General features: G+C 43.6%; 1 protein-coding gene and 1 non-coding gene across 4 annotated transcripts in view; one reads left to right on the top strand and one right to left on the bottom strand.

Annotated features, from left to right (window-relative positions):
* Positions 1–527: 527 nt before the first annotated feature.
* The window catches only part of LOC121575199 (inositol 1,4,5-trisphosphate receptor type 1), a 147,428-nt gene continuing 128,338 nt past the window's right edge, over positions 528–19,617 (bottom strand). For all 3 annotated transcript variants that reach the window (XM_045222859.1, XM_045222860.1, XM_045222858.1), the window contains 9 exons: positions 18,644–18,819; positions 17,570–17,734; positions 13,428–13,617; positions 12,901–12,996; positions 12,546–12,679; positions 4,380–4,545; positions 3,316–3,476; positions 2,171–2,332; positions 528–1,509 (listed from right to left, as the gene is read on the bottom strand). In XM_045222859.1, the coding sequence (XP_045078794.1) occupies positions 1,423–1,509; positions 2,171–2,332; positions 3,316–3,476; positions 4,380–4,545; positions 12,546–12,679; positions 12,901–12,996; positions 13,428–13,617; positions 17,570–17,734; positions 18,644–18,819 (1,337 nt within the window). In that variant the 3' untranslated portion in view covers positions 528–1,422. The remainder of the gene's footprint in view (positions 1,510–2,170; positions 2,333–3,315; positions 3,477–4,379; positions 4,546–12,545; positions 12,680–12,900; positions 12,997–13,427; positions 13,618–17,569; positions 17,735–18,643; positions 18,820–19,617) is intronic.
* trnat-ugu lies at positions 7,551–7,626 on the top strand. The gene has a single exon. It is a non-coding gene; the product is annotated as a tRNA-Thr (tRNA).

Raw genomic sequence — 19,617 nt, 5'->3', positions numbered from 1 at the left:
ATGGGAGAGCAGAACTGTTGTCACCCATTCAAAGTGGTGATGGACAAGGCATTAACGGTAGTATGACAACCTAAGGCATTTTCACTTCAGTACGTTTTACGACCTAAACTTACATTACTGGTTCCTTCTTCTTAAGTCCAGGGGTACTTTGGCACACTCCATACATTCCCCATCCACCCACTCAAGCTCATGTGCACTATGCACAGTACATAGTCAGTACACTACATGCATACACCCCATCTCCTAATGTGTACTAACTTCATAACTTAGTGTTGATTAAAGGGGAAATCTGCAGTTACTACATTCATTTTTGGACTCATAAATTAATGATATAAACCCATTGATTCTTGAAGAATATGACTTATAAATACTTAGTTCAACTGTCATACCCCATCAGAACCCAAAATATCAGCTTGTTTTACTCCAATGTTTGTAAACAATGTAAATGTAAACAAACACTGTATAGCCTCAAACATGTTTAAAATGATACATTTGATATCATGGATGGTCAGTCCTTGAATCCATAGCTCTGTCTATGAATTCAAGAGTGGTTACATTTCTCCAGGCCCATAGATGCAGTAAAGAGGTCAATGGAACGCAGACGGTGGGGGATAGAAGGAGGATGCTGGATTGTCGCAAATCCAACAAATCTGATCTAACAAATGTGTCATGATTTAGTATTGTAACATGCCCACAATGTGGTTAATAAAGTGCTATTTGGATATATTTGGCTGTTTCGCCTCATAACATTTAGAAGTTGTCCCTTCTCAGGTTTAGAAGAAGCTACTGCTAAACGCTAACTCCCGTTCGTATAAGCTGGTAGGTTAGCTAGCATACAGAAATCGGCGGTGGTAGTCAAAGTCGTTTTTAACTGTAATGCAGTTAATTGGAGACGATGACAATATTGGGGTTGACAGCCATAAAAGCATTATACTCAGATTTTTACCTAAACATAGTGTGAAATACACATATAAACAAAAGCTGAAATGTAGGCTAATTTTGATTGAGGCAATGAGGAGATTTGGGATATTTCACCCAGGGGATCTTTGCCCCACGCGTTTCAATGACATTTCCATTGTTTTGGTCAAGCTTGATTGACCTCTTTACAGCATGTATCCCTCAGCTTTTTACCAAAACAGAGGCGGGGTGCCGGCTTTGTTATTGTTTCAACTGCGGATTGGCCCTTTAAGGCATTCTGCACACATTCACACATAAATCCCTTCATACACATAAAGCCCATACATACCCATGAGAGGGACACTACTACTGTACATATAAACTTTGACATACTCCTGTACCCTTCGTAGATTGTCAGAAGAAGAAGTTCTCAGGCACTGCAAGGTCGGCCTCTCCTTCGTGTGAGTGGTCCTGGGTTAGGGTTAGGGTCTTGGGAGGTGGTGGTTGTTTCCCCATCGGTCCTCCTTAGGCTGGCTGCTGGGGGTTGACGTTCATGTGAGGGGGGTGGCCCAGGAGCCCAATCCTCTGCTTCTGTTTCCTCTGCTCCGTCATCTGCCAAGGGGGGTGGGGGTAGGGGGTGTGGGTAGATGATCTCAACCTCTCAAATACACACACATTTCACACCCAGTAACAAACTCACAGAGAAGCGCACAAACACGCAGACTACACAGTGCACACCTACTGGTAAATACGCTGAGACACACACCCACAGAAACCCACGGTTCCTGTGGCAAGCGTTGACATGTGCTATTGTGAACCCTGTGAACTGCCAGCCCCTTCCTCCACAACCAGCCCCTTCCTCTATATAACCCCAGGCGGTGTTACACACTCAGTAGCCTTCCAAGAGGGGTGAGAGAGTCTCACATGGTGTCCACCCTCTGTTTCTCTGCAGACTCACCTGACAAGGGTTATGAACTCTGGGAACCCACCCAACCCATCACAGCCAACCCCAACTCCACAAACCTTTCTCCACAACCACTCAACAGCCTGGAGCAGTGAGAGATTCGAACATGCTTCCTAGCCAATTCAAAATGGCCCCTAACCCCTATCCACAGGCACTTGTAAATATAGAAGGATTGGATCAGTTTAATAAGCAATAGTAACCTATCCAATCATCTCAGATCTTCATGAATGCCTTGCCAATTAGCTGTTGGGAGACAAGGGGGTATTTGACAGACATCTGTCTGTGTGTCTCTGTGCAGATGAGACTCACCTGCTCCTTGAGTTCCGTGAGCTGTCCAGACAGGTTGCACACCAGCCTCATGGCCGACTCCAGCTTCTCCTGCAGGTTCCTGATCTCGTTCTGCTCGCCCTCCGCATCACTACTCACCAGCGACATTGCACGCATCCGCGGGAACCAGTCCAGGTTGTGCTCCTGTAAATAAGAATTTGCTCTTAATTGACTTGCCTGGTTAAATAAAGGAAGAACAGATAGGTGGTGCTGGATATCAAAGAAAACGATCATCAGCAAAGAAATTAAGACTGTGAACACTGCGAGTGATTTATGCTCCCAAGTGTGTTTATTAGCATTGAAACGTAAGAGAAAGGGAAAGGGGATACTAGTCAGTTGTACAACTGAATGTAATCAACTGACATGTGTCTTCCACATTTAACCCAACGCCTCTGAATCATAGAGATGTGTTGAAGGCATTGAAACATAAGCGAAAGGCTGGGGGTTAGCAATGGAATCCTCCCTTGTACTGTATCTGTGTTACTAACCTTTGATTTGACTAGGACACCAAACTGAACAGACCGGTATGATGACCAAAAATAACAATGTAGACCGAACAGTAAAACCAATGACTCTTTAAGAGCTTACTACTGGCATCTCAGGTCTATCATAAAGGAATACAATAATTAGAGTGTTGGGCCAGTAACCGAAAGGTCGCTGGTTCGAATCCCTGAGCTGACTAGGTGAAAAATCTGTCGATGTGCCCTTGAGCAACGCACTTAACCCTAAATAGGTCCTGTAAGTCACTCTGACTACAGTGTGTGTGTGTGTGCGTGTGCGTGCGCACATGCATGCGCGTGCGTGTGTGTGTGTCTCTTCTCTCTGACTCAGTACACACAATGTCAACAGAGGAGGCATTTAGGAGAGTCAGGAGGATAAATATGCAGGCAGCCAAGGGATTTACCTGAACAAACAACAACCCTATATAATACAGTATACCCTAACCCTGCAAACCTCAGTCTACCCCCAGGGCATGTTGCAGTGTACCCTATGCACTCATGTAAGTGGGGCAGCCTGGGCATATGCTGTATCAAATTACCTGTTTGACATGGGGAAATGTAACCACTTTAACACAAGTCCAGAGCCAGCACAGGCCTGGTGTGTTTGTTTATGTGTGTGTCTGTCACCTTGATCATCTCTGCGACGTAGCTCTCGGGGCCGGTGTACTCTGTGGAGTCCTTCACCTTGACCAGCACTATGAAGAACAAGTAGTGCCACATGTTGTGCTCCTCCTTGATGTGCTCCTCAAATGTCACCGTCTTGTTGTCAAACTTGTCTCTCTCCAGACCTGTGATGAAACAAAACACGCGCACACACACACCACACAACATACACACACACTTAGGATTGCTGTCAATTAGGTCAATATGACAGGGGACCTAGTGAATGCTAGGGGTATTGTTTAGGGATCTAGGATAAACTAGGCGTTCGGGTTACGATAAAGATCGTAAATCAATTCATTGAGGGTAAGCCATTGTCGACCTTCCAAGAAAAGGAAAATGTGACTTCCTGAAAGCAGAGGAGCACTTTTGATCCTGTGATATAGTGTTGTGTTTAACAAGCATCTGGCAGAAACATTTTGACCTTTCCTGTGAACAAAGAACCCTCTCTCAGTCTGATGACTAAAGAACATTAGTCTTCCTGGATAGACTGGCCAAATTCCCGGAATCTCCAAAATATGAAAATTACCATGTGAATTTAGGGAATGCATGGGAAAGTGTTGTCATATTAGATTTGATCTAACTAGGCCAAAATCCTCCGACACCTGTTTAGGTCCTGCTACTACAGTAGGTGTATTGTCATTGAAGTAATGAATAGGGATGCTATTCATGGACATACTGTATACTGGAAGAGGACCAAAAGGCAAGTCTGTTACTAATAGACTGTTACTTTAGGGGCTGAGAGGAGGACCAGGTCAATGGCTTGAGGAATCATCTCGCTCACTGTGATTGGAGATCATCTCTCTAATCTCTCTCCCAACTCCTCTTTGCCTCAGTTCCCCCAGGAAACCATGGCGATGGTGAACCCCTCTGGTCAGGCCTCATCTAATATGTGTGAGTCATAGAACAGCTCCACATGCATACAGCTCAGCAACAGACCAAGGCCTGTGTTCACTAAAAATCTCAGGGTAGGTGTGCTATTCTAGGATAACCCCTCCCCCCTCTCTTATTCAATAGCTATGTCTCCTCACCACAGATGAAGCAGGTGGTCTTCAAGACCTCTTCCTTCTTCTGTTTCTCACTCCTCAGGTCGGCAAAGGTGTCGATGATGACTCCGAAGATGAGGTTGAGGACAATGATGATGACCATGAAGAAGAAGAGCAGGTCGTAGATCACCCTGGCCGCAAATAGAGGCTCCTACAAGGAGAGAGAGGGGGGATTGGAGGGAGAGGAGAGGTTATAACTTATAATACATGTTAGGAAGCATCATAAACTAGGGCTGTGGCGGTCACAAAATTTCGTCAGCCGGTGATTGTCAAGCAAATAACTGTCGGTCTCACGGTAATTGACCGTTAATTAACATTTTAAAACACATTTAGCATCTCCTGGCTTCCACACATAGCCTACAAGCCACTGATGCAGACCTTTGGAACATCTACATTTTAAAAAGTCTAATACATTCATGTAATATAGCCTACACCTTCACAATAAATCCATTATGTATTTTAGACAGGTCTAAAGAAGCATGATATGAAGAAAATGTAGTCTATTTCAGAAGAACAGAATAGCATACTCTGAGTTGTCCTTATGTTAGGTCCTGATCTGGCTATGCCAAATGGCTGTGGGCTACACTAGTTCATTTAGCAGACCAGATTTGCATTATTTTATAGTAGGAAGAGTACAATTGAACAAAGCTGAATAAAATAGAAAGAAATACAGTGGGGAAAAAAAGTATTTGGTCAGCCACCAATTGTGCAAGTTCTCCCACTTAAAAAGATGAGAGAGGCCTGTAATTTTCATCATAGGTACATGTCAACTATGACAGACAAATTGAGGAAAAAAAATCTAGAAAATCACATTGTAGGATTTTTTATGAATTAATTAGCATATTATGGTGGAAAATAAGTATTTGGTCACCTACAAACAAGCAAGATTTCTGGCTCTCACCGACCTGTAACTTCTTCTTTAAGAGGCTCCTCTGTCCTCCACTCGTTACCTGTATTAATGGCACCTGTTTGAACTTGTTATCAGTATAAAAGACACCTGTCCACAACCTCAAACAGTCACACTCCAAACTCCACTATGGCCAAGACCAAAGAGCTGTCAAAGGACACCAGAAACAAAATTGTAGACCTGCACCAGGCTGGGAAGACTGAATCTGCAATAGGTAAGCAGCTTGGTTTGAAGAAATCAACTGTGGGAGCAATTATTAGGAAATGGAAGACATACAAGACCACTGATAATCTCCCTCGATCTGGGGCTCCACGCAAGATCTCACCCCGTGGGGTCAAAATGATCACAAGAACGGTGAGCAAAAATCCCAGAACCACACGGGGGGACCTAGTGAATGACCTGCAGAGAGCTGGGACCAAAGTAACAAAGCCTACCATCAGTAACACACTACACCGCCAGGGACTCAAATCCTGCAGTGCTAGACGTGTCCCCCTGCTTAAGCCAGTACATGTCCAGGCCCGTCTGAAGTTTGCTAGAGTGCATTTGGATGATCCAGAAGAGGATTGGGAGAATGTCATATGGTCAGATGAAACCAAAATATAACTTTTTGGTAAAAACTCAACTCGTCGTGTTTGGAGGACAAAGAATGCTGAGTTGCATCCAAAGAACACCATACCTACTGTGAAGCATGGGGGTGGAAACATCATGCTTTGGGGCTGTTTTTCTGCAAAGGGATCAGGACGACTGATCCGTGTAAAGGAAAGAATGAATGGGGCCATGTATCGTGAGATTTTGAGTGAAAACCTCCTTCCATCAGCAAGGGCATTGAAGATGAAACGTGTCTGGATCTTTCAGCATGACAATGATCCCAAACACACCGCCCGGGCAACGAAGGAGTGGCTTCGTAAGAAGCATTTCAAGGTCCTGGAGTGGCCTAGCCAGTCTCCAGATCTCAACCCCATAGAAAATCTTTGGAGGGAGTTGAAGGTCCGTGTTGCCCAGCGACAGCCCCAAAACATCACTGCTCTAGAGGAGATCTGCATGGAGGAATGGGCCAAAATACCAGCAACAGTGTGTGAAAACCTTGTGAAGACTTACAGAAAATGTTTGACCTGTGTCATTGCCAACAAAGGGTATATAACAAAGTATTGAGAAACTTTTGTTATTGACCAAATACTTATTTTCCACCATAATTTGCAAATAAATTCATTAAAAATCCTACAATGTGATTTTCTGGAAAACAAAATCTCATTTTGTCTGTCATAGTTGACGTGTACCTATGATGAAAATTACAGGCCTCTCTCATCTTTTTAAGGTGGAGAACTTGCACAATTGGTGGCTGACTAAATACTTTTTTCCCCCACTGTAGGTATTCCTAAATGCTTCATTTAGAGTTATTAATGTAACTTTAGTTGTTCTACAAACGGCCTATATGTTTAGATTTTTAATACATTGTAAGGCTGCATGATGCGACTCTAATGATGATTTGAAAAAAGTTTATTGAAAGGCATGAGCTCTGCTTTGTTTTTTTGCGCAGGCTGTACACATTTCATCAGTCTCTCATTCACAATTAGAGAAGCACTTGATAATGCCTCGAATTCCCGGCGGCATCCCCTTTGTGTGGCCGTAAAGCACCCTAAAATATCCATGCATTTTGCAGCCAGTGACCGTTGTGCCATTCTCTCTGAGTGCTGAGCACTCCGAATCACCGCTCACTCACATGGCTCTCCATCACCTGATCGGGTCTTTCTCACAGGCTACAAGTGAAGACAGACACATCGGGGTCGCAACTGCGTGCGTCCTTATCCAATTCCGAGGTGCATATTGAAGATATTGGAAGAACTGTCAACATATATTTTTCGTCAGCCAACAAGATGAGTAGGCCTAACGAACAGCAAAAGCACTAGCCTATGTCAATCTACTATCCCCCATAGTTCAAAAGTCAACCTATTCTATTCTGTGCGAGAAATAAATATTCCAAACATAGTCTGGGACAGTTGTGGGATGCGATAGATCCCAAATTAATACAACCACTAGCATCAAAAAACCTTTTTCGCAATGTGGCTGACGCAACAGATCAGAACGTTTAGCTTAAAATGTTTATAAACTATTAGGCTATTTCTTCACATTATAAGCGCAGCAATGCGCACATGGTAGTAAGCTATAAGCGTTAATGACCATTAGTGGAAAACACCATTACCAAAAGTGACCGCAAATGTAATTATGCATGTAATGCTTTTATTATTGTAGGCCTCCTGTAGCTCAGTTGGTAGAGCATGGCGCTTGTAACGCCAGGGTTGTGGGTTCGATTCCCACGGGGGGCCAGTATGAAAAATGTATGCACTCACTAACTGTAAGTCGCTCTGGATAAGAGTGTCTGCTAAATGACTAAAATGTAAATGTAAATGTAAATTATAAAGGTGCATTTTAAGGTGAATATTATCCTCCCCAAACTTGAAACTCACGTGCTGCTTATGTATTACAGTTAGGCTCTACACCCCTTGTAAAGCGGATTAATGTGCTTAATTCTAATAAATTATTTGGCCACTTTAGTTATGATACAAACCTTATCAAAACATATAGGCGTATGGGCTAGGCTACATGAGGCGTGTGACTATGAATCGAAAAAGGTCGCAAAAAAAAGGCTTTGTTTCTTATGTTGGGCATCATTCACAAGTGATAATATAATTCAAAGTGATAGGCTAATATTGTCACCCCATCAGACTATTCTTGATTTAATCTTGTCTTTACATATAATAAATAATATATGTGTGAAATTTGTTTTGATTTAGAATGGACCATTATCATGCACCTGTATCGAAACAGGGAAGTCACCTATGCACGAAATATAAGCAATGTGCTTAATATTAGGAGAGTTGAGAAATAAATATAGTAGGCCTAGCCTACAGAAAGCTGATGGGATCCTCCTCTTTTTAGTAGAGGCCATCACTCTGTTTTCTCGCGCAACTGCATAGCCTATAGAAATGTTGCGCAACATGAGCTCATGGGCTCTCATGAAGTGTTTGATTAGATTTTCGATTACATTTGCATTGATGTCAGAGTAATTAGAGGGACAATAGAGTGCTGAGTACTAGGCAGTTAGCAAGTTTGGTAGGCTACTAATGACCAGCAGCTGCATCAGAGCTTGGAGAAGCCTAATTACCGTGGCTAAACGGTCACGTGGAATTTGACTGTCTTCATGACTGGTGACCGCCAGTGTGGCGGTAATACGGTCACCGCAACAGCCCTAACTGTACCACACTATAGCTATTATTCTTGTTAGTTGGAGTAGAAAGTGACACAACCAGGGATCAGCAACAGGTTTTTGGTCCAGCCCACTAACAGCTCAACCTACAAACATATTTAACCGATCAAATACAATCAAATAATCAAGGTCAATTTAAATAAATGTAAACCAGTATTAGATGATTTAAGTGTGTAAGTGCTGGGATGGACATACTGTGACCCTTCAGGATGGAGTTGCCCACCTGTGGATTATCCACATATAAGATTTAACACAATATAACACATATAACACAAAGAAATAACACATATAACACATAGCACAATGCCAATGACAATAAGGTCAGAGTAAAGCCAAATGTTAGACAGTGAAAGTGGGGCCCGACCCTGGCCTGTATCATACTGGGCTGACATAAGATGAAGTGACCTAGTTCAGAAAAAGTGACCCATAAGCCTTGTTCACACTGCAGGCCTTAATGCTCAAATCTGTTTTGTTTTTTAAATCCGTTTTGGAATACTGACTGTCCAAACAGCAAGAGACAAGTGACCAAATCGGATGTGCGTGTGTTCAGACAGCAGTCATTTGCTGACATGGCTATGCTAGTTGTCATAGTAATGACGGGTGTGCGCACAGTGGTGTAGACTGATTGGTGGTGGTGCTCAGGTTTCCTATCACTCAGAAGTTATGTAGCAAGCTAAGGTGACAACAATGCCTGCCATGGATGTTTCCCAGTTGCTTTGAATGTTCAAAATCATAGTGTAAGAACACATTTAAAGCCTCAAAGGATAAGGTGATCCAACTTTCAAATCGAGTCCTTTTTGGCTAGCCAAGTCAGTCAACTAAGTTAGCTAGCTAGGTAGCTGTTTTGCTTTCTAGCACATTCACTAATTTGTTTGTAAACAATTAGCAAGCTAATTAGCTACCACATGTTCTTGTCAAACTGTCAACGGAGTACCTAGCAAGCAACAAGATAATGCAATCTAAGTGTCACATGATCTCAGTATCTATACACCTGTTCTGAAAGGCCCCAGAGTCTGCAACACCACTAAGCAAGGGGCACCACCAAGCAAGCGGCACCATGAAGACCAAGGAGCTCTCCAAACTGGAAAGAATATGGCACCACAACAAACCTGCCAAGAGAGGGCCGCCCACCAAAACTCACGGACCAGGCAAGGAGGGCATTAATCAGCGGCAACTAAGAGACCAAATATAACCCTGAAGGAGCTGCAAAGCTCCACAGCGGAGATTGGAGTATCTGTCCATAGGACCACTTTAAGCCGTACACTCCACAGAGCTGGGCTTTACGGAAGAGTGGCCAGAAAAAAGCCATTGCTTACGTTTGGTGTTCGCCAAAAGCCATGTGGGAGACTCCCCAAACATATGGAAGAAGGTACTCTGGTCAGATGAGACTAAAATTGAGCTTTTTGGCCATCAAGGAAACGCTATGTCTGGCACAAACCCAACACCTCTCATCACCCAGAGAACACCATCCCCACAGTGAAGCATGGTGGTGGCAGCATCATGCTGTGGGGATGTTTTTCATCGGCAGGGACTGGGAAACTGGTCAGAATTCAAGGAATGATGGATGGCGCTAAATACAGGGAAATTCTTGAGGGAAACCTGTTTCAGTCTTCCAGAGATTTGAGACTGGGACGGAGGTTCACCTTCCAGCAGGACAATGACCCTAAGCATACTGCTAAAGCAACACTCGAGTGGTTTAAGGGGAAACATTTAAATGTCTTGGAATGGCCTAGTCAAAGCCCAGACCTCAATCCAATTGTGAATCTGTGGTATGACTTAACGATTGCTGTACACAAGCGGAACCCATCCAACTTGAAGGAGCTGGAGCAGTTTTGCCTTGAAGAATGGGCAAGAATCCCAGTGGCTAGATGTGCCAAGCTTATAAAGACATACCTGTGGCTCTACAAAGTATTGACTTTGGGGGGGGGGTGAATAGTTATGCACGCTCAAGTTCAGCTTTTTTGTCTTATTTCTTGTTTGTTTCACAAGAAAAAATATTTTGCATCTTCAAAGTGGTAGGCATGTTGTGTAAATCAAATGATACAAACCCCCCAAAAAATCCATTTTAATTCCAGGTTGTAAGGCAACAAAATAGGAAAAATGCCATGGGGGGTGAATACTTTCGCAAGCCACTGTAAAGGCAGAACGGGAGCATTGGTTATGAACAGGGGCGTAGCCTAATCTGCCATGTATCATGTGTGTTGATGTGAAACATAAGAATATAGGCGCAAGCTGCCAGATGCCACACAGTTATGACCACAAGAAACAGTTACGCAAACAGGCTATAATGTCCGTCACCTTCTCTCTTCCAGCACCTCTTTTTAACCGTAACAAGCATTTTACAGCTCCGGAGGCAAAGATTAAAACATTCTGCACCATAAAACCTCTGGAAAACTTTAGAAAAGCTATACATTTCAGAGTTTCTGGATAAAACTTTTTTTTAAAGAAACAAAAACAAACTGACATTCATTTCAAATGTAAGCTACAGGTCAAATGACCTTCTTGGGAGGCACCCGGTTTATGACAGGAGTAGACATTTCTCCACGATGTTCTATGCCATCAGCTGTGATCTGACTGGGAGTTCAGAGATAAGCTATTTCCAGACCCTACTGATTCCCACACAGGGAAGGCCAAGCAGCTGGAGGGGGTTCTGAGGAAATGATTGCAAAACCTCAATGTGGGGGTGGGGGTAGGCCCATGACCACCTCAAATGACTGCTGACGGCACTGCCCTCCCCCAGAGCCCCCCTCCATCCCACCTTCCCTTTGACAGAGGTCAGACCTCTTTATAGGCTCAAGCTGCACGACTGGATCAAACCGCCCCGTTTCACCCCTCAGAACGCCTCTTCTCCAGAGCTAAACAACCGTATCAAATTCTGCACATGTGTTACATAATGCACAAATCAGTCTACCGGTAGCACTTTAATGGTTCTTATCTAACTGGCTTCAGAAAACACATTGTGTTGGTAATGATGATAATGACATGACTCACCAGCTTGAATACAGAACATTGGTGAATTTTGCTATAAACATAACCCTACAGATGATACTGAGCTCTATAGTCTAACTGGGCCTGACTGCATCTGGACATGTATTCACAAAGCATCTCAAAGTAGGAGTGCTGGTCTAGGATCAGGTCCTCCATCTTATTTAGCTCTCCTACTCTTCAATCCCAGAAAACACACCCACTGGGTGGCCTATCAATTTGATCAGGTTAATCATGTATCTTTAAATTGGATTGGTGCAACATTAGAATGTAGCCTATGGAGAATGCGTTCAGAATGGAGATCAATGAAAGATAGCCATCAAAACATAAGCATATATGTCTCCGTTTCAGAACCCATGCTTAGATTAAAATGATATTTCACAATATGTATGTTTAGGGAAGTTTTCAAGAACCCTTAGCTACTTTATGGAAAAATCAGGTTGGAGAGCCTTTACGCATTAAAATTGCAACATCGAGTTCCTCAACCCATTCTAATGTTGAAAGATTGGTGTACATAGAATTATAATAGGGAGAACAGTACAATAGCATACCCTATTGCCCGCACTGACCATGGAACTGTGTGATGACAATGGCCAAGAATTGCAGCATGTGTCAGGTTCAAATTGTTACTACGGAAATACGTGTCATGTTGCTTTGCTTTTCAGTTTGCTGCCATATGACTGGTTTCGTGTTCATCTCGAGTGATCATAAGGAAAAATTATCTGAAACAATTGCTATGTGTATTTACAATCCCTTTCTCCAAACGGATAACCCATTTACCTAGCTCTTATCAATCAATAACTCAGTCAAGGTCAGAATACGCGTATCTGTAGACACACCTCCATAGGATGCTGGAAAATGCGTTTCCCCATGCTTAAGTTCAAGGTTAGAATGCGCACAGAGGAAAGTGTGTGAATCCCCCCTCCCCAATTTGAATAAGGGCTCTGTTTTCTCCAGAGTGCCCTGGCTGGGTGGGTGTCTGGTCTGTGTTTACCTCTTTGGAGGGTTTTCTCAGGACGTCTCCCACCCCCCCTCCGCTCCTCAGGCCGTGGCTCAGCACAGTGACGATACACATGAGCAGAGAGTCACACGTACGCTCCTTGCCATCCTCCATGTCCTCCACTAAGTCTGAGGGAGAGTGACAGGGAAGAGGGTTAATACACACACAAAATAAGCACCTTGATGATGATCGCATGCCAATAATCTGATAAAGGCCTTTGAGAAATGATTTTGTCTGACTGGAACTTTTGCACAGTCAGAACATATCTAATTGCCCTTTCACTTTTCACCCTACGCTCTAGAAGTCATAGGTTATTATTATTGTATAGTTTTATTGTATTGTACTGTACCTTCCACTTGGAGCTCTGTGGTGCAGTTGTTCTCTCCAGTCTCAGACCGACACATCCCAGCAGACACCAGCTCATTGGCCATACTGGCTCCGTTCTCTATAAAGGACATCAGGTTAGGTAGCAACATGTGTTAATGGCAACTAGATGAACAACACTTCCAGATAACACTACTATATTGTTTTCCTTGTCCCTGTACTGTTATGGCTTTCCAGGGTGCGAGGGATGTTTGGTTGTTGTGTAACTATGTGCAAATCAACAGACCATAAACATCTAGCCTGGTCCCAGATCTGTTTGTGCTGTTTTGCCAACTCCTTTGGAGTTGAGGAGTAGGCAAGATGGCACAAACAGATCTAGGACCAGGCTAATAAACATCCCTGGTCTCCTCTATAGAATTGGATGGAATGGAACGGGCATCCCCATTCACATCAATTATGCCATAATGGGTGGACTGGCTGCCATATTGACTGATCCCCATAGCAGTAAAGCAAAAAGTAATTATATTTCTATGGTCTCCTCCGTGTCCTCACCCAGGGTGGTGTTGGGGATGCGGTCCACCTCCAGGATGAAGTCATCCTTGAAGAAGATGTACCCCACGATGGAGAACAGGTAGACCAGGATGAGGGCCAGCACCGCTGTCAGTACGATGGAGCGACCGTTACGGGTCACACTCTTTATCACGTTCAGTAGAGTCTCCTCCCTGTACACCAGGTCAAAGAGCTGCACGAGAGAGACGCAATACAGAGTTAACACAGAGTTATAGATAGACCTAATATAGAAACAGAATGGAAGCATTTAGGAATTATTATTTGTTCAATATCTGTTTGGAATGATACTTTTTTGTGAGCTCGATAAATGTATTCAGTGTCTGGTTCGGAAAGGTAAAGTGTGTGTGTGTATATATATATAAGGGGGATTGATACATTTGTCGAAAAATAGAATAATTTGGATAATTAATTTCCTCTTTTTACGAGTCTCGTTTCATAGCTGTTTTATTTTTCCTGAGCAGAATCCTAGTAATTTTCTCTATGATAGGACATACACTACCGCTCAAACGTCTGGGGTCACTTAGAGATGTCCTTGTTTTCGAAAAGAAAAGCCATTTTTTTGTCCAGTAAAATAACATCAAATTGATCAGAAATACAGTGTAGACATTGTTAATGTTGTAAATGGCTATAGTAGCTGGAAACAGCTGATTTTTAATGGAATATCTTCCAATGGCACGTTGTGTTTGCTAATCCAAGTTTATCATTTCAAAAGGCTAATTGATCATTGGAAAAGCCTTTTCCAATTATGTTAGCACAGCTGAAAACTGTTGTGCTGATTAAAGAAGCAAAAAAACTGGCCTTCTTGAGACTAATCAAATCAAATCAAATTGTATTTGCCACATACGCGTGTTTAGCAGATGTTATAGCGGGTGTAGCGAAATGCTTGTGCTTCTAGCTCCGACAGTGCAGTAATATCTAACAATTTCACAACATATACCCAATACACGCAAAACTAGTAAGGAATGGGATTTAAGAATATATACAGTGAGGGGAAAAAAGTATTTGATCCCCTGCTGATTTTGTTTGCCCACTGACAACGAAATGATCAGTCTATAATTTTAATGGTAGGTTTATTTGAACAGTGAGAGACAGAATAACAACAACAAAATCCAAAAAAACGCATGTCAAAAATGTTATAAATTGATTTGCATTTTAATGAGGGAAATAAGTATTTGACCCCTCTCAATCAGAAAGATTTCTGGCTCCCAGGTGTCTTTTATACAGGTAACGAGCTGAGATTAGGAGCACACTCTTAAAGGGAGTGCTCCTAATCTCAGCTTGTTACCTGTATAAAAGACACCTGTCCACAGAAGCAATCAATCAATCAGATTCCAAACTCTCTACCATGACCAAGACCAAAGAGCTCTCCAAGGATGTCAGGGACAAGATTGTAGACCTACACAAGGCTGGAATGGGCTACAAGACCATCGCCAAGCAGCTTGGTGAGAAGGTGACAACAGTTGGTGCGATTATTCGCAAATGGAAGAAACACAAAATAACTGTCAATCTCCCTCGGCCTGGGGCTCCATGCAAGATCTCACCTCGCGGAGTTGCGATGATCATGAGAACGGTGAGGAATCAGCCCAGAACTACACGGGAGGATCTTGTCAATGATCTCAAGGCAGCTGGGACCATAGTCACCAAGAAAACAATTGGTAACACACTACGCCATGAAGGACTGAAATCCTGCAGCTCCCGCAAGGTCCCCCTGCTCAAGAAAGCACATATACAGGGCCGTCTGAAGTTTGCCAATGAACATCTGAATGATTCAGAGGAGAACTGGGTGAAAGTGTTGTGGTCAGATGAGACCAAAATGGAGCTCTTTGGCATCATCTCAACTCGCCGTGTTTGGAGGAGGAGGAATGCTGCCTATGACCCCAAGAACACCATCCCCACCGTCAAACATGGAGGTGGAAACATTATGCTAAGGGGGTGTTTTTCTGCTAAGGGGACAGGACAACTTCACCGCATCAAAGGGACGATGGACGGGGCCATGTACCGTCAAATCTTGGGTGAAAACCTCCTTCCCTCACCCAGGACATTGAAAATGGGTCGTGGATGGGTATTCCAGCATGACAATGACCCAAAACACACGGCCAAGGCAACAAAGGAGTGGCTGAAGAAGCACATTAAGGTCCTGGAGTGGCCTAGCCAGTCTCCAGACCTTAATCCCATAGAAAATCTGTGGAGGGAGCTGAAGGTTTGAGTTGCCAAACTTCAGCCTCAAAACCTTAATGACTTGGAGAAGATCTGCAAAGAGGAGTGGGACAAAATCCCTCCTGAGATGTGTGCAAACCTGGTGGCCAACTACAAGAAACGTCTGACCTCTGTGATTGCCAACAAGGGTTTTGCCACAAAGTACTAAATCATGTTTTGGAGAGGGGTCAAATACTTATTTCCCTCATTAAAATGCAATTTTTGACATGCGTTTTTCTGGATTTTGTTGTTGTCATTCTGTCTCTCACTGTTCAAATAAACCTACCATTAAAATTATAGACTGATCATGTCTTTGTCAGTGGGCAAACGTACAAAATCAGCAGGGGATCAAATACTTTTTTCCCTCACTCGTCAGTCTATTCTTGTTCTGAAAAATGAAGGCTATTCCATGCGAGAAATTGCCAAGAAACTGAAGATCTCGTACAACGCTGTGTACTACTCCCTTCACAGAACAGCACAAACTGGCTCTAACCAGAATAGAAAGAGGAGTGGGAGGCCCCGGTGCACAACTGAGCAAGAGGACAAATACATTAGAGTGTCTAGTTTGAGAAATAGACGCCTCACAGGTCCTCAACTGGCAGCTTCATTAAATAGTACCCGCAAAACAGCAGTATCAACGTCAACAGTGAAGAGGCGACTCTGGGATACTGACCTTCTAGGCAGAGTTGGAAATAAAAAGCCATATCTCAGACTGGCCAATAAAAAGAAAAGCTTAAAATGGGCAAAAGAACACAGACACTGGACAGAGGAAGATAGGAAAAAAGTGTTATGGACAGACAAATCGAAGTTTGAAAGACGCAGACCAATTGAAAAGATGCTGGAGGATTGCTTGATGCCATCTGTCATGGTGGAGGCAATGTGATGGTCTGGGGGTGCTTTGGTGGTGGTAAAGTGGGAGATTTGTACAGGGTAAAAGGGATCTTGAAGAAGGAAGGCTATCACTCCATTTTGCAACGCCATGCCATACCCTGTGGATGGCGCTTGATTTGAGCAAATTTCCTCCTACAACAGGACAATAACCCAAAGCACAGCTCCAAACTATGCAATAACTATTTAGGGAAGAAGCAGTCAGTTGGTATTCTGTCTATAATGGAGTGGCCAGCACAGTCACCAGATCTCAACCCTATTGAGCTGTTGTGGGAGCAGCTTGACCGTATGGTTCGTAAGTAGTGCCCATCAAGCCAATCCAACTTGTGGGAGGTGCTTCAGGAAGCATGGGGTGAAATCTCTTCAGATTACCTCAACAAATTGACAACTAGAATGCCAAAGGTCTGCAAGGCTGTAATTGCTGCAAATGGAGGATTGTTTGACGAAAGCAAAGTTTGAAGGACACAATTATTATTTCAATTAAAAATCATTATTTCTAACCTTGTCAATGACTACATTTCCTATTCATTTTGCTATATTTCCTATTCAAACTCATTTCATGTATGTTTTCATGGAAAACAAGGATATTTCTAAGTGACCCCAAACTTTTGAACGGTAGCGTACATAACTTTTCAGCAGTATAACCTGTCATTCACATGGAAGCACATGGAAATCTTCTGCAGCCCCTGGGCCTCAGAGTTAGTTACCGAATAGAAAACATCCAGACTCTGGCACATGCAGTACGCCTGACACATAAAACACCAGCAAGCATCACTCAACACCTAAACAACTCCCCAACAACAACAACATAACACAACCTGAGCCAGTTCCTGTTCGTTAAAAGCCCCTGTCCTTAAATACCCTGTGTGTGTGTGTGTGCGTGCCCGCGCCTGCATGCGCACATGGTATGTGTCCTGAGACTGTACCAGAACATACGCTAATGCCCCTAGACAGCTTCGTATTAAGTGTAACTGTGTGTTCACCAGCAGCCATATATATTAATATACATAATATATATGTAAATATATAGCTGTGCTCACCAGTAGGCTGTAGAAGAAGACGTGGACAAAGACCCCCAAGCTACAGATGATGAGGTACATGAGGTGGTAGAGGAACTCAACGTCCAGGATCATGGCCTTGTAGCCCCGCGTGAAAGTCCCTCTGTTCCCCACAAAACTCATCAGGAAGATTGTCTTATTACACACCTGCAGGGACAGGATAGATTCATATTTATGATCATTATTTTCTCTAACCTTTATTTAACCAGGAAGTCCCACATTGAGGTCAGAATACTTCTTTCACAAGGGAGACCTCACCATTAATGGAATGTGAGGTAAAACTTTACTTAAAGTATCCAGCCATAATGCTTTAGAACTTGTATGAGACTTTATTCTGTCTAATAAAACAAGGCTTAGAATATTTTAGGTCTCTCTCTGCATAAATTGTGAATATTCTCATTGGACATGCACTACATAATGATCCATGATGATCATAAGACACAACGTGATACTACAGGACAGGCATTTCATGGATTAGCATTGGATTGTTCTTAGTATAGTAGGTTTTAGTAATACTGGGGTTCTGTCTCCCAGCTACAGGGAGGAAGGGGAGACAGACAGAGGGAGGAGAGGAAGGCAGAAGAGCCCATTTAAGGACACAGGGGGAGCAGGCCGTGTGAAAGGGGCAGTTCCAGGGAATTTTTGCCGGCTGCAGGGGTGATGTCAGCCTCCAGGGTCTAGTGGCGCATTTCACATCTGACCGACCAAACACTCAAGCCATGCCAGGCCAGCCAGCGAGCCACGCCAGGGAGTGACACCACAGGCAGACTGGGCACTGGAGTGGTTATGGGCTGGGGCATAAGAGAGGTATGCATGGAGGGGGCATGGGGACAGGGTATGTGGGTAGTGGGTACAGGGGTGGGTATGGGCGGTTGACTGAGGTGTGAAGGGAGTAAGTGTGGCTGGGGGTATGGAGGAGAGAGGGGGGGCTACTGATGACTAGCAAGGCCATTCACATTGGAGCACATGGATATAAAGATGCAGACACACACACACACACACACACACACACACACACACACACACACACACACACATTTCCCCATGCAGACATACGTTGAATGCTCCCAGCAGGAACAGGGTGGGCTCCAGGCCCACGGAGAAGATGAGGCGGAGGATGGTGGCGATGATGAGGGTTCGGACCCCCAGGGGCTGGGGCATGGCCACCACGATGGCCAACAATGCCAACATGCCCACCCACAGCAGGGCAGACAGGTGGGGCTCCAGGGTACCTGCAGAGGACACAAACACACATAAGCCTGCATAAGAATACACACACGCCAGTGGAGTGTATTCATGGATGTGAAGGGAAGCCAGGCTTCCCCCAAAAATGGACCAATAAAAAATAAAAAATAAATAAAATCATTTATCTTTCGTCTCTCTGTGTTTTCATAATTTTCCTTCAATTCACAAGAGGCCCCTCTGTCTCTGTATGTCTAAGCCATCTATCTGATGCTGTCTGGTCAAAAAGAGTATTCCATTATTGCAGCCAGTAGCGTTGAATGCAAGGGAAGCCAGCGAGCATTTGGCCTCCCTTGATAAAAATAAAGAGAAAAAAATCTAGCCAATTAGTGTTGAGCTAAACTGAGTGAGGTCAACTCTGAATGGTCCTGGGACACCCAAAAAAAGTGTAAAGAGAAACATTTGGATTTGGCTTCACTCCTATCACATCGCGTCGAGAGAACTACATCATTGACAGAAACAACTTGAATTGCTGCATCCCATTTTGTAGTTGTCCTCCGGTGGCTAGCTAGCTAGCTAAAATTGACCCGTTCCTAAATTAGCCATGGATGGATATAGGGATTTGGACTTTTACTTAATTCTCCGTACTGGCCAATGATTATAACGGTGATTCTGATCCAACCATAAATTCATACATTGTGCCCCTGGACTGAGAGGATGGGAGTTCAATATGTAACTAATTTAGATGTAGAAGGCTAATGTTAACTAGCTAACATTGCCCATGAAAGGAAGTTAGCCTAGCGAGAAAGCATAGCCAGGTAGCCTAGGACAACAAAAAAGAAAAGCGT

This window comes from Coregonus clupeaformis, chromosome 10 (genome assembly GCF_020615455.1).
Source record: "Coregonus clupeaformis isolate EN_2021a chromosome 10, ASM2061545v1, whole genome shotgun sequence".
In the NCBI taxonomy this organism is placed as follows: domain Eukaryota; kingdom Metazoa; phylum Chordata; class Actinopteri; order Salmoniformes; family Salmonidae; genus Coregonus; species Coregonus clupeaformis.
This window is presented reverse-complemented; position numbering and strand designations above follow the sequence as displayed.